We start from the raw sequence: 25,849 nt of genomic DNA, 5'->3' as shown, positions 1-25,849 counted from the left end.
CCTGTCGCCCCCAAATACACATTTCAACATTAGTGTAATTTACTGCCACCCACACTCTAAAGAGACTAATTACCCACACCTCACACCTACTCAGTTCTTTTCCTCCTGGGGAACACTCGAGACACTGATTTATAATAGCTTTCTGCTCAAGGCCTGTCACCTCTGAAACAGCATTGACTTGGTATCAAGTAAATGCTAAAGCATTGTGAAATTTTACATCTGTTCCATTTGCTTTGTTTTAAGCTACAAAATAAAGTAATAAAAAACTCAAAACACCAGGAAACGCCTCAAAAGGGAATGAGGCAGGGTTGCAGTATCTTTACTGTACTCTCAGGCAGGGCAGCTTAGGGCAGCTTATTGCCCATTGGGAAGCTGTTACGACAGTGTTTTGTTAGCCATTAGAAAAAACCTTATTGAGTAAAGTCACTTGACCAATTCACGTTTTTTGCTTTGCTTCAATCCATCATCAAGTTCCATTAGCTTACGAAGCTTAAACATATCGTACAGCTACACAGCAACAGAATCTTTTCTAAAAGGGTATCACCAAAGACAGTAGGAAAAAAACCACAATAAGCAACACAAGTCAATCTTTATTGAAAACTGAAGTATTAATACATAACAATTCTTGTTACAATAAACGTGCTTTTAAGAATTTAAATCTGAGCTCATCTACTCATTGAATTGCATAAAAAATAAAGAAGTATGAATTTTCACAATTGAACTGGCTCAGAATGGAATCTCCACTCTTTGTGTTGATGCAATAGTTCAATGCAGGAGTGAGTGATGCCTTAAAACTTATTCTGGAAGACAACATTGACCTAAACTTAAAAAAGTACCAATACAACTGTTTGTAAGACAGTTTTAAAAAAAGTCATAAAAAGGAAACTTGTGTCTATTTCATAACAAACATGGAGAACTATTACTGGGGCCTCTTGTACTTCCATTGCATGCACTCACTTTTTCATATCTTAAGACAGGAGGGCAGCCAATAATAGCATTACAATAAAAATACCCTACTAACAAATCCATTCTACTTAAAACAAGTCTGTACAGCAGCCAGCTAAAAAAGCTTTCCCAGTTCGCCTGCTAAGTGCCCAAAAAGTCACAACAGTTTAGAAAAGTCATGTTCACTTTCTTGATGTTAAAACTTCAGAGCCCATAAATTACTTTGATTATTTTTTAAAATCACAAATGGACCCTTACTACCTGTGGAATTCAGTTGTTTCAGTGTTATGTTAAACCCACAAACGAAAACATTTCCTTGTCCCCAGACAAGCACTGTTCCTCTTCCCTCTCTTCTGTCTACAAAACACACCCTATTTGCTCTCAGCACTCCCCCCAAACAGAGGCGCACACAGCTTGCTGAAAGAGTCCTCACTACTTCTGAGGAGATCTCAGAATGCACTTGATCCTTGGCGAGGCCTGATGCACAAATCTACCCTGCCTTTGCTGCAGTTGTTCTTTAGTTAAACGGCATTCTGCCCCACCAACTCTGAGGGTCTCTGCAGGAAGCTTAGAGTTGGCAAACTACAGGATTAGAAAGCTGACACTTAATGAGGACAATCTGAATGAGCTTAAATCTTTGCATCCTTTGAACTGGCATTCACAAACACTTCAACACGAGGACTAATGGATTGTGCCTCTGCCTGTGCCGGGGCCGGCCAGTGACACCCGCTGGAGAAGGCCAATACAGACCACGTCTACTTCCTACCGACTACTGCACAAACTACATCCTGGGCCACTGCAAACTACCATTCAGCAACCACAGCACCTGTCCTCTTTCCCACCAGTTCCAGCCAAGGCATCGCTACTGTTCATGTTCCTAAGATGGGAGGTTTCACATACATGGTATTTACTACTCTGTGATATGAGTTAAGCCTAGAGTTAAGTCATGGTATGACCACTGTGCTTACCTATTCAAGCAAAAGTATGTTCTAATCCCAAATGAATGGTACATAACACTGTGCTTAAGCACTGGGGAGTGATTCCAAGTCAATTCTGACCATCTCTTGCCCAGATACCTTCAGTGGCCTTACTACCCAAGTAGGAGTGAAGCCAGAATGATCCATGAAGAGTAGTCAATGCTGAGTACCCTGGTATACAACTCTGTACCATGAACTATTCTCAGACAACACTAAGACACGGTGGCACTTATGGGTGATGGTGGTTTGGGTTTTTTTCAGTGAATGAAGCAATACAAGGAAGGACTTCAACCAAAAGAAAGGGGTTTTTTTCATCTACCACTGCATCTAAGCATTTAACTTGCATAGTACACTCAAAAAGAAGCTTTCTTGAATAGCATTCCTGCACGTCTCCTAGAAACTTCAAACAGGAGATGGCTACAACAAGCGTAAGCAAGATCTGGTAGTAGGTTCTCTGTTCTCCTTCCTAGTGTTTCAATTAATAACCACCATGCCACTGACTAGGGCTACATTTCTTGGTGCCAATTAGCCATTTTTTCTTTTGCTGCTGCTACATTTAAAAGACATTTTCATCAGTTGTTACTGACATAGGGAATACCTCAGTTTTTAAAAAATACTTTATCTAAACTCAACACCTGAAATTTGAATTTAAAACAAACAAAAAAATACCTTTCTTGGACTTCTCTTTGTTATTGCTGCAACAGTTATTTTCAGTTCCAGGTTTAAAGTAGTACTTTTTTTTATCATATAAAGCTGCCATAAAAGTTTTTGTTTGTTTGCCTTTTTTGTGGTTTTTTTTTTTTTTTTTTTTTTAAAAGAGAAGCTCAATCTGAAATGTCTCGACTGCACTAGCTCTTTTCATTTGCTGCGGAGCTCTAGTGCAAACACATACTGTGTATTTATTTATAAAGGAATTCTAAGTAGGGAATGTTATATAAAAAGCAGGAGAGAATGTTTCATAAGACCCTCACTGTGTAAACGCCTATTTAAAGATGTACAGCTTCCCCCGCCGCAGTTTTATATCCATGCTTTCTACTATTTGCAACAAAATACCATTAGGATAGTTATATATACACATATTCACCCCCCCATCCCCCTGCACTGTGCTTTTGGTTACTTTCCATATCAACTACTTGGAGACAGGCTCCACCCTCCCAGTAGATTACAATCGATCAAAACTGAAAGGTGTAGTACCTTTTAAAAAACGGTACAGTTTCCCCCTCGTGGATGAATCCCATAATGCAACTTAGAAAAAAAAAGTGCTCAAGTAAGTGAGACTGCCTCAATGTTACAGAATATTACACAGAGACCAATTCCAAGATGACATTTAGGAATCCGAAATTAGAGCAAATACATAGGACGTTATATTCATTCCTTAGCTATTTATTTATCTATTGCAGCATTCATGAAAGTTCTCTCCTATGATTTTCAAAGCTTTAGTTTATCGGGTGATGAGACAGGAGACAGCAAAGCTTTGAGCTTGTTCTTCAGAGCTTCTCCCCAAAATCACTGTTTCATACCTCAGCTCTTTGTTAAAATCATGCTAAGACAACAAAATGTCACACTCTACTAGCTAAAATGGACAAATGGCCTGTATGAGTGTTCACTGTACTCTCTGGCATACCTGACTAACCAAAGCTGCAAATCTACTACACAAATGGAATTGTTAGACTTGAACGAAGCAGTACAGATTCAAATAAGTTTGTCTGGAGTAATTTTCTGCTCCATATAAACGCAGGGAAATCCCTAAGCTGCAGTAAGTGCTCATGAGTAAGGTTTACAGTACTTACTCCAACAACATCGTCATGTTCAAGGCATTAAAAATAAGGGGGCCGTCCACTGACAGTGATTCATGCAAAACAAACCTAAACTTTATTAAACAAAAAAAAAAGAGGGAAGTATATAACACGGAGAGTGCTTACTGTAAAAAATAAGAGTTACGGAAGGCTCTAACCACGACCGAGTTACGAAGGTACGTAAGCCTCCCACCTGGGCAGAGGACTGGAATGGCAGCATTAAATCAGCACTGACGCTACCCTGAAGTAGCTGCCAAATCTGTATAGGAGCAGAACCCCCCAAAACAAAGCATAACTAGAAATACAACTTAAAAAATTTACTTCTGAATGGAAGTTAACCTACAAGAACAATACAGCCTGATATACATCTGTGTAAATGCTTAAAAGGGAACAACATTTTATAACCATTTACTGCACAACTTATTGCAGGCAGAATGTATCCAAAAAAAGAAAATTGCATCTTTCTGGAATTGTAAGTCAAGCAGGTTTAAGAAAAACCTTGATTTTATGTGCAATATTCAAATTTAAAAATTTAAGATCTCCCTCGTAACAATTCTGGTATACAAATGGGTTCTAAGGATAGCCCTTCATCCCCACAGCATTTGCTTTGAGGTACTTTTTAAAAATTGAAGTTGCAAGAAAAAAATACCAGAAATGACTCATTGAAATGAAATGCTTATCTGCAGTCAATTCTTATTTTATATGCTTCCAAGTGCAATTCAGGAAGTAAAAAAAGAAAATACTAAGAAAACACAATCAAAATGCTGTAACCAACAAATGGCTCCTACCTCAATTACAAATTTTTCAGAAAAAAAAAACTAACAGAACAAAAACAAACAGCTATTCAAAACTTCTATCTTCTGGCAGCCCTACTACAGCATATCCATAGTCCATACTGCAAGTAGCTAACAAGGAAATTTTGTTAAAATGGTTTGTTCCCCTTTAACATACTCATCAGGCACACAAGCTTTCCTCAGAATAACATGCAGCTGAACTCCTCCTGTTCATTGCAGAAAGCCCTAGCGTTTCTTAAGTTTCAGGAAAGCACGCTGGATCAACTGCACATAACATTTTCAAATGACTACAACATCCTTTAGGAAAAACAGCATGGATTTCCTGAACTGAGAACGAAAAGAAAACGTTTTTCTATCAGTCTGTGTTGCAGTCTCACTTTGACACATCTTGCATCCCATGAAAGATAGTACTGGATAGATATCTCCCCAGGACATGCAATTCATTATGCAGGTGATGCCACCTCCTATTATTCCTAAGAGCCAGTTTTGCCTCAAGGAAATTTGCTTTATTTTCTGGCACACACAGCATTACCTTTGTCATTTCATTCTGATCCTTAAGAACATCTGTATAACACTGAATCCATATAACGAAAATGAAAAGGTATGAAGTAAACTAATTGTGTGCGGGATTTCTACAGCTTGTCTGACTCATTTTCCAGTCACTCCAATTTAGTAGTTGAGTTTTAAAAGAATACATGACTTAAATAAAAATATGCCCCTTTTAAACTGGCAACTCCATCAACCTGAAAAAGGCTGAAGCACTTATCTAATGTATGTTATGGTATTCTATAAAGAAACTCACTTTTCTGATTCTACCTTTTAAGACCCTGCATACATTACAACAGTGCATTAGTGATACAAGTTGTAAAATACTTTTCGGTTCCTTTGGATTTGCATATGATGGTTTTTGCATCAGTCACTGCAGGTAGATTGAGCAAGCTTTGTTTTTGTGTTTTAACATGCATTCAACTAGATATGGATCAGAATAAATTTATACTCCCTTTTTTATCATTATAATTAGCTAAAAAATTGCAAGACAGTCCACAAAACAGGATTTGCTTTAAGACTAACTGCTGGAGTTCCAAGATGTAAGATATGCAGCACTGGAAAATCTTCAGTGATCAGGAATTAGTAGTGTTTAGCCAAGTGTTGAAAGCATTCAGAAGAAAAGTCCTGGTTGGAGGCATGAGGGCTTCAGCACCAACTTTTAAATCTCAATTTCTTGATTGCATATCTCCCATCTTCAAACCTACATTAAGAGGGGGGGCGAAAAAAAGCCAGAAATATTCTCAATTATGTGAAATACCATTTGAGTGTGGCAGAACATTCTGAGATTAAATGCACCACGCCGATATACACACACGATGGATGCTAAGTATTATATAATGCTACCATAGCACTTATGCAGTCAACGGAAATCTACTACAGGCTTCAAGGTTAAAAATTCAGTACGTTGATTTTCTCCCATCATGTCCATTCCAGCTTTGTCATCACTAGTAGTTTTGTCTAATGTAGAAGGTACAATATTAAAAAGGTATTTTTTGCTAAATTTAATTATCAGCAGTCATGAGTCTAGTTACAGCAGACCTCTCACTTTTTATACTTGTGTAATATGACACTAGCACAAAATATCACGTGTGAAACATTTCAGATCTGCAGACTGATATGTGGCATCACAGCAAAACGAGAAATGGCTGTTGCATTACTAACTCAAAGGGAATACAGTCGCCTGCAAACACAGAACTCTGGACTCCTAACTGCTGAAACAGAAATCCAGAGAAAGTTAAAACAAAGTAAAACTCGATCGTAAACTAAATGGAGTACAAGTGAAAATTTCTAGTTCAGTTGGTCTGACTTATTTCAAATGAAGCTGTTCTCAATTTATGCTAAAAGCCACAGAAACAGAAGTGAGGCTCCCAAAAACATTTGGCTTTGTGTCAGTTTGGCACATATGACACCCCCAAAAATCCATCCCACCTTATAGCAGATTTCAAAATTAAACTCCTTTTCTTGAAACTCGTGACTTAAATTTAGGTCCACACAGGAAATGATTTTTTCCATGCTGACTGCAAGCAGGATGAACTTACACTTACCTGAAACAGAGTGAATGTATGAAATTACCTCAAGGTTGTGTATTTGTTGCAACAGCTTGTGAGAAAGATTCACCCTCAGAGCAAGGCAAAGCACCTCCCTTGCCTACATATTTAGCCAATCAAAAATAAGACTACAAAGTTACACTCATCACTTCATTCAGGAACCACAGTACTGCTGAATTCAACAATTACCAGTGGTTCCAAAATACTGAATACACTTAGTCCCAGATGTTATTTCAATAAGGCAAACTTGAGGCTCATTCTTTCATATTCAACAGTCACGAGCCATGAAAATAATTTATGATTTCTGAAGATACAGACCCCTGAAGAAGTCCCACTAGGCTTCTCTCCTTCAGAGGTAACAGCTATTACATAAGCAATAATTTTTTAGGTATTTTTACTCAATTAGAATACTGTACAAGTACTCCAGACTGATTACCTTCTGAAAAATCTCCTCGAAAGAACCTGCAATGCTGTCATTTATAAGATAGATTTAACTGCTTTCAAAGTAAATCAGTAACTTACACTGACTGCCAGGATGATCACCACTGTGGGGGCACATAACTATAGGTTGGTGTTCCTGGAGCCCGATATGTGGGCATAGTAACTGGATGAGGGGCTACTGGAGTTGGGGAATGAGTTGTCAACAGAGTACCTAGGATGAAGAGAACATTATTTTTTCAGTAAGCACAAATTCTAGCACAGAGAAAAAAAAAAAGGGTGGGTAAGGGAGAGAGTTAATTTTAAAAACAATTACAGCTTGCTCAGCTTCCAACTTAAAATTACCAGCATCATTTTGCACTCCAGCCCCAATCTTTCTTCAGACATTTATGCAAGGAGATCATTTTAATGTTTAGTCCAATGCACACAAAGATACTCATTACTCAAAAATAGCTCTAGCAGAAACCCTGTAACATAAGCATTCACTGCAAAACTTTTTCCTGCAGCAGGCTTGACATGCCCTGAGAATATTTGATGGTAGAGATAACTGGACTGATAAATCAGAATAAATTAGTTCTTGTTTGCATTATTACAGTTAAGTTTGTACAGACTAAGTGGCTTCAGAAACAAACAGGCTGAAGCAGCAGGATCTTAACAGTCTTACTCTTCAGTCCTTTGTAGAAATAGCAGCAAACACCTGGGATAAGCTCGCCCACACATAAAACTCCAATGGAAGCTCAGTTTGTAACACAAAACTACTCTGGTTTTGAGATCCCTCAAGTTAAATGATAAAATTGACAAGATTAAAAATAGAATCCAAGAACAGGCTCACAGCTCTCGTTTTTCAGATTGATTCAAAGGACGTTCAATTAGGTAATGCGGACATTTCTTCAGGAGTTAACACCCACTGAGTAACAAAGCATGACACCCCCTCAGTAAAAATTCACAGATGAGTCTAGATTATTGGTTAAACAACATTTTCCTCAAACACTATCACTAAAAGAGTGTGGTATCAGGAAGGAGACAATCCTAACCATTCCCTATGACACATAAGACCTGCAGGTAGTGCAAACACATAAAATGCTGTACGTCAACATACAAAGAAAGTCAGCAATATGAGGGGCGGGCTGAGAACACTGCAGTTTCTTCAGCCTTAAGAGGCTGCCACTTTCAACCAGGCACAGAGAAATGTATTGAGAAGAGGAAGTCGGACTCTTGACACTGGTAAGGTGAGAAGCAAAGACGACGAGAGTAAGTGAAAATCCACAGAGATATAAAGAAAAACTATTTTACCATAATGTTAGCATCTGAAAAGAGGATGTGATACCTCCAACCTTAGAGATGATCAAAATATGACTGAACATGTAGGCAACCTGATCTAGCTGGATCCACTTTGAAGCCTCTGGACTAGGTAACCTACAAGTCTCTTCTAATCTAAACAATTCTATGATTCTGCCAAGTACATCTCTGGCACCATGTCCGTATAATGCAGCTGTGTTCTGTCCCGACCTGAAAGGAGAGTTTCATCACAAAAACGTAAAGGTTATAAATTTGCATACCTGCTGACATTGCCATAGTAGTCCCAGCCACCATCCCCATAGTCACACCGTTCCCTCTTGGTGGCGGAATCGGAGCAGGGTACATAGTTGCTGGCATGCCATTGGGCTGCACAACGGTGGTGTGGTGGATTACGTGGGGTGGTGCTGCATATAAAGGCTGCGTGTAATAAGTGCCTTGCTGTCGGAGGAAAGATGTAAATTAATCACTGTATAGCTGGTGGGGAAGAGCAACGATATTTTTTCATGAATGCATCATAAAATAAAAGCATTATTCTACAAATGCAATGTATTTACAGAGCAGAAGCCCACATATTAATTTCAACTATCCCAATTGCATTTCACCAGCAAACTTTTTAACATTTTGCCCCTTTAAGGCATTTAGGATAACCTTCAAAGCAGGGACCTTTGTTGAACTCCAATGCCGACTGTGCCTTCAACAGTAAGGGCTCGTTCATGATTTATTCCCTTTGTTTTGTATCTTTTCATGTATTAATCCATGACATTCTTTCACAACTTTTTATTCAGCTGCTTTTAGTAAAAGAACCATACGGTTTTGACAAATTCAAATACACTAACCAGACTGGATAAACCTTGTTACGTGCTTATTAATTCCATTCAACTACTGCCTACGTGCCAGGCCAGCTTCCTCTATACAAGAAGAGGGCCAACTTTTCCCCAAAATGTGTTTACTGAAGTGTCTTTACTCTGTTTTCAACAGTTTGCCTAGTATGAGACTTGGTAACTCCCTGAATGACAACAGAGGCTTCCTTTAAAAAAAAAAATCAATGCAAGTTTATGACAATTTTTAACAAAATGAAATCAGGATGTGGTAGTACAGCATCCAGCACACATTTTTAAAACTAATGAATCTAGTGTCTCTTCAAAGACTGAACACATTATCAATAAGTGCAGAGTAACTGTCATTCTTACTGTAGGCAGCTAGACATTCTCCCCATCCACGAAAGAAATAGATGTGATGTAAAGTTAAGTGTTGAAGCAGATATTACAAGGCAAACAAGATACCATCCAAACAGACAGCATTTTGGCTTTGTTCATTTACCTGTGCATATGGATTCTGCTGCGGATAGGCACTTCGAACTGGGTACACAGCAGTCTGGTAGGGATTCGGTGACGAAGAATATGGTGGCACTGCTCCACTAGTGGGTGAACAAGATACTTTATACGGGGTGCCTGGTGTATAACCTGAAACAAAGGTAAATCTGCATTAAAAACATGAAAAACAAGTGTCAGTACGCTGCTTTCTAAAGCCAGGAGTAACAGTTTTCTTAATTTCCAAATTCCTTACCTTCATGTAAGCACTTATTAGGTTAGTCTCAATATCCAAGCCCAAGTTCTATCATTTACATAATTCTGATTACAGTCTAAAAATACTGCTTTACTGTGTCAACTAAGCATGAAAAGTTATCTGTATTTTTGCACAATTTGCTTTTCAAATCTATGGATACGGGATAAAAAAGTGGATTTGAATTTTCATAGTAATATCATTAAATACTTGTTTTTGGCATATCAGGCAGCATTCCTACATGGGAGGGTTTGGCACACGTTGATACAAATCCAGTTCTCAATGCATCCCAAATTGTACTGGCAAACATAGTAACAGTTAATTAACCTGCAGTTGTCTTCTGTAGAAGATGATACAGCACAAGAATAACAATTTCAAAAGTCAGAATCATGTAAAACGCTCAAGATGGATTTTCAGAGAACAGACACAATCTGCAACCTCTGCTTCAACTTACATTCATTCATATCTGTTTTCTGGCATGTTCTGAACTGGCTACAATAAATATGAAAGGCAATAGCTTTAAAACACAAGCGCTGCAGAGTTCATTGCAACTGCAAACTAGACTTCAAAGGCACTTTATCTTTAAATCTTCTTTTCGTGTGTTACATATGTAGACATACCCTTAACCATCAATTAAGAATTATTTTTATACAGTAGAGTAAGACTTCAGATGCCAAAGAGAATTTTGCATTCCTATTACAAGGCCCCTCAAATCAGTCTGCCTTTAAGTGTTGGGAACTATTCAATTTTTACAGGGATAAGTAGCAGCTGCTGGCTCAGACCCTGCCTAAAGACAGTTCTTCTGTAAATTCTCCAGCCCTCATCAGACGAGTCTCAGATAACAGAACAACGGCTCGATGAGGCATGGAGGACGTCTATGAAAAGCACCACTGCTGCTGCACGGTACACTCCCAAGATTATACTATGGCTTAATGGGCAGAGTGGGAACACAAACACCTTAGCAGCAGCATCTGGCATTAATGACATTCAGGGTAGTGAACAACAGGCATGACCTGTTCTGGAGAACAGTCCTAGCCTGTGCTATGCTGAGATCTTGCGTCTCACGCAGGTCCACCACACTAGCAGACGCAACACCCACAGACAGGACTTCTATTTAGTTAGAACTGTACAAACTAGTACTAGGGCAACACAAGGAAGAAAAAACACTTGGTAATTACAGAAGAAACTGAGACTATCAAAAGAGAGATTAGTTGGACTTTAAAAACTGTTTAGAATGTGCTGACGTCAATACAGAGAACAGATCTGAAGCCATAAAGCAAAAAGAACATGGGCATTTGTGTTGTGAAAAATCGGCCTGTGCAGACAGCATGACGACAGATAACCTTCATTCTTTTTGTGCAAGTTTGAGTTTCTTTCCAATTTCATTCCACCCTTCAAACTGAAAATTGTTATGTTTACAAAGAAATAGGTTTACTATGTTTGTTTTTTTTTTTTTTAAATTGAATTTATCACCTTTAGAGACAGTAAAGAAAGCTACCACAGCATTTACTCTGAACTCTTGTTTTTAGAGATCCTAAGTACTTGACGAATAGAGCATGCTGAGGAAGTAACTTCTATTTCTAGTATGGGGAGCTATTTGTGTTGAAGAACTCAGCTACAAAATGCTGAACACGAAGCATCATTGCTGAACTACAATTATGTTCTCAGTCAAGCCCACTCTCATTCTAAAAGCCCACTGATACAGCTGCACAGGCGATTTAACTTTCAGTCTTGCAAAGTGGTACATCTATACAAGAGGTATTCCACCTTCCCATTTAATTTTTTTTCTCCCTTACAGAGAGCAAAGACCTTAAAAGTAAGCCACATGGTTATTCAAAAACAGAAATTTAAGAAAGAAATCTGTAAAGAGGTATTCTTTCTGAACAGCAGTAACACAGCACATTCAAATATTGCTGTATGATGCAAATTTACAAAAGTTTTGGTTCTACAAACCAGCAGTTATATCAAAAAAGTTAAAAAATATAAAAAATCCCATCTGTTCAGACAAAGTATCAGTTATCTGCCTGAATTGGAAGATCTGGACAGTCTGAACTTCAGTTCATAACTTAAAAAGTAGCTAAAAATTAAAGCTATTCTTAGTTCAGAAATAAAAGCTTATTTTCTATTCAACAGCAATAAAGATTCTAACAGTACTAGCTTTAAAAAAATTAAGAACATTCAAAGACAGTATAAGACTTCTGTACATCTTTATCCCTTTTTCACACAAAAGTGAAAAACTTCTAACTCTGTTACATAGTGTGAGATATATTCCAAGATTAATCAATGCAAACCAATCTTACAACTCGATCAAGTCTAAGAAGTCAAGAATCTTCCCCAGAAACCACAATCTTCTATTACAACATATTTGATATGGAGGAAAAAAACCAATTGACTGGATAAAAACATCAGCCTCGTGATTTGGTAAATTCATCACACGTAGCTCATCTTCATCTCCCTGCTGTAGGATCTGCAAACTGCAACCAGTAATAAGACTGGAACTACCTTTCAGTTATCTGATCCTAGGATCAAAAACTACTGCTACTCCTCAGCACAGCTGCAGGAATCCTGACAACAGACACAATGGAGCACAGAAGGCAGAGATACACCGCTAAGGTAATCTCAACCGTGAAACTGAATGGCCTGTTAGTAACATAAGCCCACACAGGGTTTTAATTCCCACACTAAGAGTTATACCCCTGGTGGGAACTGCTCTCCCTTGAACATCACTCCAAAAAGTTCTTAAGCAAGGCAGTGCAAATGCAAGATGGTACCCCTAGATATGGTACTCGCACAGAGGCAATACCCTATCCAAAGGATAGACTTTAATTTTAATTACTGGAACTTATAATATCCATCCGTTTCCCTACCTCAAATTCAGACCAAAATCAGTTTTGCGCTCACTATGCCTCTAAGCACCAAACTGAACAGAGACACAGGCTGTACCAACTAGAATACTCCACAGTTCCAAGGGAAATTACACAGCTACACACTGCAGGAGTTCTGCAGGCAAACATTTTAGATTACTTACTCTGTCCTGCCTCAGTAATTGTTGCCACATCCTTTTAAGAGTCTCCCGGTAGTCAATGAAATTCCATACGTTACAAACACTGAACTTCAATGCTGCAAGCAGGCTTCCACATGATAAGCTTCCCAATTCCATGCAGCACCCTTTCCTAACCCCTTAAGTTACACAAGGGCATCCAGGGACAAATTTGACTATGTGCCATGTGTATCTCTGAAAAACTGGTATAACCCATGCAAGTGAAAGAGCCCCTGAAGATGGCCCATATCTACATTAACAAAGCAATGTAAGGAATTCCTTAGTATGCAAAATACCCAGAGGGAGAATACTGTTCTATCAGATGTATGTTCCTGGTTTAAGTGGAAATTAAATGCTATCAGTTTCTGCTTTGTTTCAAGCACTGGCACATCAAAATCATCATCTATTATTGAAAGCAGAACACCTTAGGTTTCTCTTGTGTTTGTTTTTCCATCTCCCTTTTCCTAGGCTCATCACACTCCCTTTCTCTTAAACGACAAGCACGCAAGTGCAGTTACCGAAATCCTCCCCCAGTATCCCACTATGGACAAAACAGTTTTACCCAGCAACCAGGCTTTCCAGACGCTTAGTTTGTGTGGGACAATTTTAAGGGCAGAAAGAAGGCAGCAAGCTGAATTTGGAAAGATACGATTTAAGAAAAGGATGAAAAAGAAGAATTTTGAAGATTACAGAAGAAAAAACAGGAATCTGGAACAACCAAGAGGATGCAAAGCAAGCAGAATCACAAAGGGCGCAGTGAAGGGAAACATAATGCATTCCTCAAGTATCAGCCTGAAATACAGAAACAGCAAAAACCTCAGCTTTTCCCTTTTCTGAAGGTGAAAGCACTATGACATAAGACAAGACTACACTAATTTTGATTTATCAGGTCATTCCTTGTGAGTCATATTCATACTTATCCCACAGTATAAGTGTTATTGTAAGCCCCTACAGCTTCTCCTCATTCTTGGTTCTATTAACTTCCAAACTTCAGGTTACTGCTTAGACATACCTATTACACATACCTGTTTGGAAGGTAGGATTTGCTCCAGGATACATATTGGGGGAATAGGCAGGAGCAGCTGCTGCATAGCCCATTGGGAAGCCAGCTAGAAGAAAGAATATGTCAAAGTTATTTTCTAGACTGACTGCACAGTCTACCCAGACTTTACTTTCAAAAACTCTCACTGTACATCTTTTAATTGAGATAAGGCTAACAGATGGCCTTCAATCACACCTCCTCACCTAAAACACCAGGCTCCCCTACTCCCAAGACACCTGATGAAGGGAACAGCTAAGGAGTCAAAAGTGCCATTCTCCCTTAGATTGCTGTTTCAGCAAATCTCAAAGTTGGCCAAGCAATTCTTAAGTCAGCTGGACAACAAAGGTTTGTGCAACTATCCAACCCTTCTCCCCTGTGAGTTTTAAGACCTGATATACATAAAATATTTATCTGCAAAGGAACTTTTTTTTACAGAGATGAATCCCTAAAAGTCAGAGTGACTCTGACTCTTCAGATCAGAGATATTCCAAGTAGAGAGCACAAAGCAACCTCAGGTAGTCCAAAATGCTTGTTCCATTTGACTCATTTGTTATTACACTCAGGTATCAAACAAGCTCACCAGTTTCAGGCATGTACTGTGACAGCTAATAGTAACAGGTGATTTACTGAGGTATCAGTGAAATGATAGGTAAACACCTCCATACCAGAGTACAAGAACCACTATGGCTGAACTAACATCACGATATACTGGGCCTCAACATAAGGCAAAAAGCAGCATTAGCAAAAGATACAGTTACCTGAAAGATACAAAGTTTGTTTATATTGTAATAAGTGGAATTTCTGAATTAATCATAGCTATTAGTTCTTCCAGGAACTTATTTACATCATTCCAAACTGTAGAACTGAGCAACGTCTGTATTTAGAAATACATGAGTTACTACCAGTTTTGTTATCAACATACAAATATTTCAACTTATCCAGATAAAAGGCAATTACTATTTCCATGTTAACTGTCAGGCTTAACGCTGCTAGTTTTAAACTGCTATTCAAATCTGAAACATTTCTATGTCACTATAAATCCCAGAGTCCTCAGTAATTACTCCTAACAACAAAAATTCCCTAGCTCAGGACTATATATGCTAATCTAGTTTTGTAAAGCCCTCTGTAAATGTATCAAGTAACATAGACTTGGCACTACTATTAGGTGGTCAGCATTGACAAGACTAAGAAAACCATTAGGCTTAAAAATTAAAGGTAAAAATAACACATGCAATTCATAACAACTTTTTGGAGTGTAAATAGCTCTTTAGTTTTCAAATTCACAAGCTGCTAGCAAGAAGCTTTAGTACAGCTTTACACCTTGCTCTAACTACACAACTGCATTATTACTTATGTTGTATACATTTTCAGTCCTCTGTTCTTTCTTCACAGGCTTAGCTTCACAGTAGAGCACCCTAAACTGCTCAAGAAACAAGTCGTTTGTGAAAAATGTAACTATGACAAACAGTAGTTTTAACTTCTGCACAGAACTTTCATCCATGTCAGAGCATTTGGATATCGATTCTTTGCTACACACAAACCCTTCCAACAACTTCAAATAAGTGTAGTATAATATAAAAACCTCTTAAATACGCAACAGCTTTAGAAACACAGTGCCTTTATATAACACATTCCACCCAGCGACACATTCATTACTTTCTATTACTATGCAACCCATGTAAATTCACTGGCTCCGAATGGTGAATCTGTAGCTTTTAAATTAGGAGACGCAAAGAAGGGAGACTTAGTCATGCAAGCTTTTTAAAAAAATCCTAAAATGCAAGTCTACATTTCATTTTACAGAATGCGTTTTGTGTTTATCCCACAGTCTTTAAGCCTGAACCAGGCAGCTCAGCAAACTATCAATAACAGCATAACACTGCAGACCTTATTGACTAAGCTGAATTTAAGGGTCACAGTTGTGTAAACTGACTGACTGACTGCTGTAAGGAAGAATTTTGAGTGCTCAACTCAATTTTTCAATTTTAATTTTACTTCAATTCCACGTATTTTAGTTCCACTAATTTACAACCAAGTGAAGATCAGCAAATACACAATACTTACATAATTCACTATGTAGTCTAATATGTGTAACAGTAGAATAAAAGATAAGAAGTTGTAATGTTGTTTAAACTGCTATTTAAGAATCTACAAGACTATATCTTCCTAAGTAAATTAAGGTACCACTTAGATTAGTATACACATTGCATTGCAGCTCTGTTTAAATGGTTATAAGTACAAACGAAACCCTGGTAATATAAATCTGCGTTTAGAAAATGAAGAGAAATAAAAATCCGAAGTTATATTTAAGTAATTCATAGCAGCCTTCATCTAAAGCAAAAGAAAGCCTTGAAAAAGCAATCTATTACAAATATAGACTTAAACCCACTGCAAAACAGTTTGTGTTTTCCCCTTATAAACACTGTAGAAATCAAGAAACATACACAAGTTTGAAGAAAAAAAATCAAAAGTACTTGAAAAGCAAAAACAAAAATTAAAAGGTTTTGATAAAATCAAGTTAACAGTAAAGAAAATTCATCTATGCATTAGTATTTAGAAGAAGCAATGGAGAAAAGCAGAACAGGAAAACAGAAACTCCAGTACACTACCCGAGTTGAAAAACAAATTTAAAAACTGTAAATACCAGTAGGAAAATGTAGCACAGCTACAAAGAATATAAACAGTAATGGTGCAGAACAATGTGTAGCTCCCAACAGACACCACCCAAATGACAAAACAGCCGTCCTTTAAAATCTACGGAAGTCCAACTGGTTTGATACATAGGATCTGAGCTGAAAGACCCTCTGGCCTCTCCCAGGATAGAGTAATTCTGTTACCCCACAGATATCAGAAAAAGAGACTGCATCAAGGCATACTGCTTGAAATGCCTCACAAAGGCACACAGCCCTTCTCTTCAGCCTTCCTGGAAAGTTCTGTCCAAATCTAATTATCGCCTTATCCAACTTCTGAAGTATAGGGACATCAGAAACGAAGCCTGCTCACACACACATATTAGTAAATGAGGGGAAAAAACCCTAGTGAGAAACTTGAAGCCAAATGAGAAGCAGAGAAAGCAAGAAATACATTTCATTTGTTTAAAAAAACATTTTTTGGCCATTTTCTTGGTCCCACATTCAACATCATGCTTCAGGCAGTCATCAAATAGACAGCATGAAGAAGAAGTAGAGGATAGAATGGTTAACAGCACGAGCCAACTAGCAGCAGAAATAGACTGACTCCTCTTCTTGCAGGGTGTAATTATTAGAGCTCCTAAAATAAGCTGCTTTGGAAGAGATACTGAAGTTAGAGATAACAGAACAAGTAACATCACCCTTGAAATGTGCCTTTTTAAATTTAAAAAAACCCCACCCAAATCCCAGAACAGATTACCATACATGAAGCCATTTAGAAGTGACTATTTCTCTTGATTACAAAGAAAGATCAGTGTAACAAACTCATTAAGGAACAGTTACTTACTTGGATAACCAATTCCTTTGGCATTTGCATAGGGAACCCCAGAAGATCCAGGGCTATACACAGGATTCATGATTTCAGTAACTGAATTGGGAAAGAAAAAAAAAAGAAAAAAGTATTTACTCAAGTACAGGGAACGCTTGTAATCTCAGCAACTAAAGTGGAACTGGAAATGGGGGAAAGCATATTGGAAGAAAAAGTAATAAGAGGAAAAAAATCAACAATTCCACTACTACACATTAAACCTGTACCTACAAGTAAGAGAGTCACTACAGAAGTAAGTTTCAAAGCAGCACAACTCACAATCAGCTAGAGAATGCCTCAGAAACTAAGCATTCCCCATTGCAGAGCACGCTTTCAAAATACTTCCATCCCTGAGAGTTCCTCCATGGCACGCAAATCAATAACCCTCTTCAGGAGTTCACATGTGTTGTTCTCCCCTCACGTCACCTACCATCTATCAATCACTTATCATCTATCCACCATCTGTCAATCTTGGTTCCTTCCCATTTCTTTCTTGAAGCATCTAGTCAAGGGATGCAAATACTTATTGTCTATTACTACTGTAATTTCAAGCCTGGGATTCCAGTCCTTTACCAGACTAAATTTATGAACCATCAACAGCCCAAATATTACAGAGGTAAATGGAAACAGACTTTTTGTGTTAGACAGCTAGCTCACATTTATTTATTTGTCTACTTGCTGCCAAGTTCTTCAGAGCCTATGACAAGCTGGCAGCTGGGTCCAGTCATTTCTGAATATGTATTCACACACCAAAAAGGCACCTACTGCTTGCATCATTGACAAGAATGAAACCAAATCCCCACATTTAAAAAGGATCTTGTACGTAAACACCAAGGGAAAAAAATGGCATTGAAGATGCTTTTTAAGTTTTTCTAGCTTGCCTATGTACTTCTAGAATACAAATTACTGCACCACAGCTCACAAGCAAGCCTGCCACGTGCCTCTTACAAGAGTACCGTTCACAATATTTTAGAAAAAATCCCCGTATTTTAACCCAAATACCTTCAATCAACTGATTTCCTGCAAATATTTACAGATTTACCCCTTCTCTTCTGCAAGCACCCATTTTTCATTACAAATGGCCTCCAATGGCAAGACAAGGCGGGCACACTATGAAACCAGACTTTCTTATTAACTGTTAATATCTGATACTTGAGCCACTTCCTCTTCTACATCTTGAGATGCTGTCTTAAATGAACAGTGTGTTGAGCAGCTTAACGCAATTTAACAGAATTTTGTAAGTAAAGTTTATGAAGCAGAGAGTCATAATTACATACACACTACTTCAGTTACAGAATACGTTACAGCATGAATCTGAGGTAAGTTTATCACTACAGCTGCACTGATAAACCTATGTTAAGTGACTGTATGAAGCATATGTAGTTTGCTTTTTAAAGTAACACTAAAAACAGGCCTGTGCCAAGAGTTTTAGCAGCACCTAGTACACAACAGAAGAACTATTTGTGCAAAATTAGGAAATCAGAAAGTAAGTGCTGTCAGTTTATCATCAGGTTTCACACAACACAAACTCAATGCAAGAGAATGATAAGATTCACCAGTTTCTTGGACTTTCCCACACACACACACACTTAACAATAATAACTTAAATAGATTTGCTTTTACTTTTTTGAGCTTCATATCTGACCACATATCAAGACAACAGAATCCACCGAGTTAAAAACAAACAAACAAAACATCTGCCATTCACATTGCTTAGTGTGAAGAAAGTTCCCCAGAGCACCTGACCAATTAAAAAAAAAAAAACTCAAACAGTTTGATACAAATCCCTTTGGAACTGTTCTACAGCAAACTAGTCGTCTTCAAGTATAAAGCATTATTTTCCACTGAAGCCCCATGGAGTTTTAGTAGCATTAACTCTGCTGTACCATAACCAACAGGCATATTTTGCTTGAACAGCATTTCACTGCAGCAAGACTCTTTTCTCCCACATTTTCTTCTGTATATCCTCCTTTCTAAATAAGGACTCTTGTTTACCTGAAAACTTTGTCTGTTCCCTTAGTATCTCCCTGCATTTCTCTTTCATTTGCGTTTCTGATTCTCTTTTCAATATTGACTTTGTCAACTTTTGTCTCTAAACTTACAAAACCCATAAGAGGTTCAAGCTTCACTTTGGTCTCAGCATTTCCAAGGTGTGGGGGTAAAAGTCATAAAGAAGGTGGATATATTCTTCCACTCGAATATAAACAGCACTCTCCCACACCCCCATATGCCTCCAAATATGCTGCTCCTCCTTGGAGTCTCTACAGCAATTTAGAGGAAAGGAGACCCTGTAACCCTCTATCCGTTCTAAATGGCAGTAAGAAGAAATAAAGAGAGAGGACTAGAAAACCAGCAAAAGTATTCTGTGACTATTTGGGTAAAATATAAAAAAAAATCCCAACTATCAGAAGTATTAGTAGTCAATGACTGCAGAAGAATGCAAGGACATACATTCCGGGGGATGACTTAAACAGAAGTCACACAAAGCTGAAAAGGTACAGAAAATGAACAGAAAAGGTCAGAAAACTCAGACTTGATCTCAAAGGAAGTGCAGATTAAGAGACAGGAATTCCACTTAACTAAGGGGGGAAAATTCCTATGGCACAGGGAGCCTGCAAGCTGCCTCTTACTGGAAACAAAGTCAATTTCCACTTCAAATGCACCCACACCTCAAAATCCGCATGTGTACACAGACAATAATTCAACTTTGGTTGAACAGGTATGTACCTTCACCACTTCTACTTTCACACTCTAGCCTTCACCACTGAAATACAAGTAGAGATCCACCAAACTACAAAAAGTGCTCACAGTTTTTGTAATGCAGACAAAACTTCAGATCACTTCTAATTAAAAATAATTATTTTCACGTCTTCTCTGAAAGACCCAACATATGTGAGTATAATTACATAGTATTACCCAGTGGTTGCAATCATCCCACTCTTACCATAATTTTACTTGGAAAGGCATCTGTTATATTGAAATGAGGAACCTTGCAGTCCACTTCCCTGTAACACTTAAAAGTCCACATCAAACGCCAAGGGAACTTGTATAAGGTGAACTCAAAGAATCATGGCTTTCAACCTTCTTGTTGGCGTCCCCTCCAAAGCATTCTCATGTTAATGGATATGTAAATAAGTGTCTACTGTGCATCATCTGTATATAAATTGCACAGTCAACTGTAGATAAATTACAGTCAACTAATTCTTTCAGATGAAATGAAGGTAATCATACTCATTACAGATGCTCCGACTAAAGACTGTGCGAGCATGCTTGGGAGGCGCAAATGCTTCACCTTTCATTCTTGGCAAAGCAAATCAAAATCAGTTTTGATCAAGCCTGTTACATCTCATCTTGGTACTGATACCAGGACAATCATCCTCCTAAATCCACATTTCAGGAATCTGAGCACAAAGGCCAACCGCTGCTAATGCTGAAGCTCTAGCACTCCAAATTAGATACACGCTTTTCCTGCTACACTCAGAATGAGCATGTTACCAGAAAATTCTGCTTTTAAGAATCGTTTTACAGCAATACATGCTAAAAACCCACAGATCAATGCAAATACTGTAAAACAAACTGCACACTCCTTTGTAACAGTTATATTTTATTAGTATTTATTGTCAAAGTTGTGCAGAAACACTATCAGAACAACTTTGTGCTCACTTTATGACAATTCCATCACAAGATTTGGGGAAGAATCTCCAAGTACCTTGCTTAAACCACACTACTGTGGTCCACTAATACTTAGGCAGACTCACACTAAGTCATTATAGTATTTAACATCCATCCACCCTGGAATACTTTTAGAATGCTGTTTGCTATGAAGCTCTACAAATGACCCAGTTTCCATTTACATAAATTTCTTAACGAAGTTAATTACCATCTTAGCAATGTTCTACCTTTTACCCATTTGATGTCCAGTCAAAGCTTAATAGAAGCAAAGCACAATTCCTAAATGTCTGGTAGTTTGTAATGTAAAATAGTAATTTCCACTGCTCAATAGCAAAGAAAATAGTTCAGGACACTTGAGCTCTTCAAGTAACTGATGACTAAAGTCTTGGTTTCGTTCTGCTCTGTTAAAACTTCAACCACCAAAAGAGGCCCTTCGATGCAAATCCCAAGCCAAATAACAGGCTTATATGGGGGCTCATATCAGCAGGCATTCAAAACTTCATGAAGTCTGAGACAATATACCCCACACAGCATTGGTATTTGCAGATAGCACGTACTTCATTTCTTCCATTCATCCAAGACCTCAAAAAAGGTCACTGAACTTTACCAGGAAGCAAGCATTACTCCTGTTCAAAACACGGCATGGGTTTATGGTAGGCCATGATCACAGCCAGCTGGAATCAATGCTTACACAGAACTGCCATGCTTCCGGCAAGCAATTTCACTCCCTGCGCCAGGGCAGCACTGGCACTCTAACCCCTCAGTAAGTTAAGTCAGCTGGCAGAATTCTGGGTTCTGCTGGAGTTTTCCAGACAGAGGGTTGCTATGTTTTCTTTCTACCAGCTAGAGAGAGCCGAGACACTTCACCAAATGGATAAGACAGCATCAGTTCCAACGCAAGAAAGGGCGGAGGACTGGATAGTGGCAGTACAGACTGAGGCTGCAGAACCACAGCCTGGAAAAGGACAACTAACAACTTTGCCCAAAGTTCAGACATAAAGTAAAATACAAAGCTAGAAACATCATTCACATGCAAGCCTTCCTCCCCTGCTCAAGTTACAAGATGCCCTTGCCATAAAAGAGAAAGAATGAGACACCTGCAATCACCCTTCTGTGTTTTGTATGCAGGCAATTTTTTTTTTTTAAGACTACAAAGAAATAGACCAGTTTAGACTTTTTAATCCTTTCTAATGAATACAATTATCATCTGCAAGCCTATTCTACTAGTGGTTTGTTGTTATGGGTTTTTTTTCTGTTGAAATATACATACATTAACGCAAATACTACTTGTACCCAGTATCAGTAAGGGCAGAGATGATGATTATATATTAAAGACTCAACAGAATCAGTTCTGCATGTCATTCACAAAAAGAAAACCTCTACCAAAAATTTAATACCAAGATCCTGCTTGCGAACCAACTTCATTTGTACAGCAGTGGCATCACTCTAGTCTTCCAAAAAAACAGAGCACTACCAAAACCTTTTTTTCTTCAAGAAACCCACTACCTAAGGAAAGATTAAACAAAAGGCTCAGCATTTCTCGAAGCCTACTATTTCTGTTGTTGCTACTGCACAAAGGGATAAAAGTTGTCAGCTCTAATCCTTGCATCTCCCGCATAACTTTGAGATCGTGTAGATTCTTATTGCAAAGAAGTGGAGTAGTGCATCAAAATCATCAGTTTCTGACGGTAAGAATCTTAGAAGCCTGTCATAGACAGATTTAGGGGAAGATACTCAACTATGAGAAATGGGGGGGGGGAAATAAAATTGGAAGACTAAAGTTTCCATATATGAAGGAATCATATTCACAACTTCTTAGTCAAATCCTGAAGCTCTGCCTCTTCGTAAATTTTTATCCTACAAAACTTTTTTTTAATTTCATTTTCAATTTATTCCACATTCTTTTTTGAAATAAGATGAAACTGTCACAAGTTCCACATTGAGACAGAATCTTCAAAAGCCTCTTAATTCCTCCTCCTTTTTAACCTGAAAGTTAAAATGTGTAATTACTACCGCAAATGTACAGGTTAGAAAGCGTGCGTTATACAAGCGTGGAAGTTTTATGACCCTAACAATCTTACAGTACAATCACCTTAGAGCAGACAGAAAGTCTAGTCAAATTAGGTAACACGCACACTACTACTGAACATTTAAGAACAAATTAAGCCCAGCTCTTCTTGTGCCAAGAGCTGTATACCTCCCCTTACTTAAAACCTAACTTTTTATGTTTCTCAGAGTACAGATTTCATCACTCGGCTGGTGTTTATGGTTTGGCTTCAAACATTCTAGAAAAACGCTGAAAGCACGGTTTGCACCAGGCCTTTTTTCTATTTGTCTCACAACTCTGACTAAAAGCTACAAACGACTAAAACTTTATTCCTTCCTCCAGCTCACAGATACAAAAGTAACAGGACAGATACAACACGCGAGCCGCACACAGCCTTTCGCATGCAGTTAAAGCTTACGGATACCATTTATTTGAAAATCCAACTGGCCGACCCCCTCATGACGCTACACTGAATTTTTATGAAGTTACCAACCGCACAACCGTCAGCCCACACCAACAGACCAGCACTACAGACAGCCCGTGCATTCAAAGCCAACCTACTCCACCGAGGTAACCTGACTCCCGGCAGCGACAGAAAGCGAAAGGGGACGAGCCCGGGAGCGGTCGCGGGCCCTGCCCACACCGGTGCCGCCAGGCGGCCGGTAACTGGCTCCCTCCTCGCTTAGCCCATCACCCGCCGCCGTTTAAAGGCCGCCACGGACACCTGTTCGGAGCCGGCGAGCGACGCTGAAGGTTACCCGCTGCCCCGCCTGGCGGAGAGCGGCCCACAGCTGCCGCCGGCCCGCAGGTTTCTCCCCGGCATCATCCCCAGAGCTGCCCGCGCCACAGCAGCGGTGCCGGGGCCCGCCCCCCGCCCCTGCGCCGGGACCCGGGATGGCGCCACCGCCACGGCCCCGGCGACGGATAGGGGGTCGCCCGGATGGCTGAGGGGGAGCACGCGAAGCGGAGCGGCCCACCCGAGAGGCCAGCGGAGCAGGCCGCGCAGAAGACGGCGGGCCCAGGCTCCCTTACATAACGAGTCCGGCGCGGCGGGGAGGAAGGAGCGGCTCCAGAAGCCGGCACCACCCGCGCCACGGCGGGCCTCGGCGCCTCGAACTCACCGGGCTGCGGGGCTTCGTGGTGGCGGCCCGGCTGTCGCTGGCTGTCTTGCTGCGTGCGGGTGCGTGCGCGCGCCCGTACGTACGAGGGTGCGGGAGGGCCAGGCCGGGCCGGGGCGGGGCGGGACGGCGGGCGGAGCCGGGCGGGTGCTGCCTGCGCGGGGGCGGGGGGCAGTGGTCGCCGGGCGACTGCGGCTCCTCCGCGCCCGGCCGCACCGAACAACTGCGCACTGACCCAGCGGCCGACGTCACTTCCGTGGGGGAGGGGGCGCGCGCACCTAGCCGAGGGGGCGGAAGTCGCCGTCACGTGCACGGAAGCACCCGGGCGCACCCCCCCTCCTGCAGCACGTGACCCCGCGCCCCCCCCTTCCGCCGCCATTCTCGGCGGCGCCGAGGCAGCGCTGCTGGCCGTGCGCCGGGACCGCATCAGCGGCGGGACTCGCGGAAGGATGAAGGGGGATCCCGCAACGCTGTTCCTGCCCGGCAGCTCTGAGCGCTCTCGCCTTGCCTGTGTCGAGCCTCCCTGCTGCAGGGGGCCCGGCACCGTACGAACCTGGTGGAAGGGCCTGGCCGAGCACCGGCACAGCCCCGAGTTCTGCCCGAACAAGGGGCCCGTGGGCTTTGGCCGCCTTCAGACCGCGCGGCGAGCGCTGCCCACAAAACGTGCCGGGAACTAACCGCCGCTGGGCCTGCTGGGCGCCCGGGGAATGGTGGTGTACGGGGTGACGGCCTCCGCTGCGCGCTGCGGCCGTGGGGAGCTGGGCCGAGACCGTAGAGGGCAGTTGCTGTGCAGCGAGAAAGGTCACGCCGGAGGTGCTGAGCTCAGACCGTGAACAAAGACGGCCTCTGTCGGGCAGCCTGGCACACGGCCTGAACCACACCGAGAAGATGAGCGAGCAGCAGAATGAAGAAGCTGGGGATCTGTCTAAGCTTAAACTTGGGAGGAAAACTTAGGAGATGGCTTAAACAGCACCTCCAAGAGTGCCGGTAGCTAAGTAAGGTACCCGGACAGTAGTTCTGTGCATGCAGTAACTCCTCATGAATTTTTACTTTCTCAGTAGTGTTTGCTTAGAGCAGGTAAAGTCATGAAACTTGCCTGGAAATCGGAACTATACTGAACTCAGCACAAAACTGGCACGGATGAGCAAGGCAAGCTTCAACAGATTTTAGGATTTTAGGTCAGGGAGCTTTCTAACTAACTCTCCGTCCTCCAACTGACAGGTGTAAGCCAACCTTGCAACTCGTAGACCTAACTGGACCTGTCCAGGTCCCATTTTGATGCTCAGGCAAAACATGCATACTTCTCATACTAAAAAATCTAGAATTAACCTTTTGATAAAGCACAGGACAAGATAGCAGTGTACGGTAGATTAATTTTGCTCAGAGGCGGTGAACGTTATGGGACATGTAGCAAAAGAGACCAAAGCAACAGCCGTGCAGAATTCATATTGCTGGTCCTTAAAATAACACACGAAGCTGCATGCACGTGTGGGAGAGGCCCAAGCCAAGACAATACTCATCACT

General features: G+C 40.4%; 1 protein-coding gene across 2 annotated transcripts; it reads right to left on the bottom strand.

The window, feature by feature from the left end:
- Positions 1 to 570: 570 nt before the first annotated feature.
- On the bottom strand, positions 571 to 24,359 carry FAM168B (family with sequence similarity 168 member B). 2 transcript variants are annotated; one of them, XM_086467982.1, is made up of 7 exons: positions 24,329 to 24,359; positions 17,468 to 17,548; positions 13,974 to 14,057; positions 9,666 to 9,808; positions 8,606 to 8,783; positions 7,131 to 7,260; positions 5,723 to 5,761 (listed from the first exon to the last, which is right to left on the bottom strand). In XM_086467982.1, exons 2-6 carry the CDS (start codon positions 17,535 to 17,537, stop codon positions 7,148 to 7,150), a joined length of 588 nt encoding a protein of 195 aa, XP_086324108.1. In that variant the 5' UTR covers positions 17,538 to 17,548; positions 24,329 to 24,359; the 3' UTR covers positions 5,723 to 5,761; positions 7,131 to 7,147. The 2 variants fall into 2 exon arrangements, with proteins under 2 accessions (XP_086324109.1, XP_086324108.1); XM_086467983.1 differs by lacking the exon at positions 7,131 to 7,260 and having other exon boundaries at positions 571 to 5,761.
- Between the last annotated feature and the right edge of the window lie 1,490 nt (positions 24,360 to 25,849).

The sequence above is a fragment of the Leptosomus discolor genome, chromosome 7, assembly GCF_034619465.1.
Source record: "Leptosomus discolor isolate bLepDis1 chromosome 7, bLepDis1.hap2, whole genome shotgun sequence".
Classification (NCBI taxonomy): domain Eukaryota; kingdom Metazoa; phylum Chordata; class Aves; order Leptosomiformes; family Leptosomidae; genus Leptosomus; species Leptosomus discolor.
The sequence above is the reverse complement of the archived record's forward strand: the minus strand, read 5'-3'. Positions and strand labels throughout refer to the sequence as shown.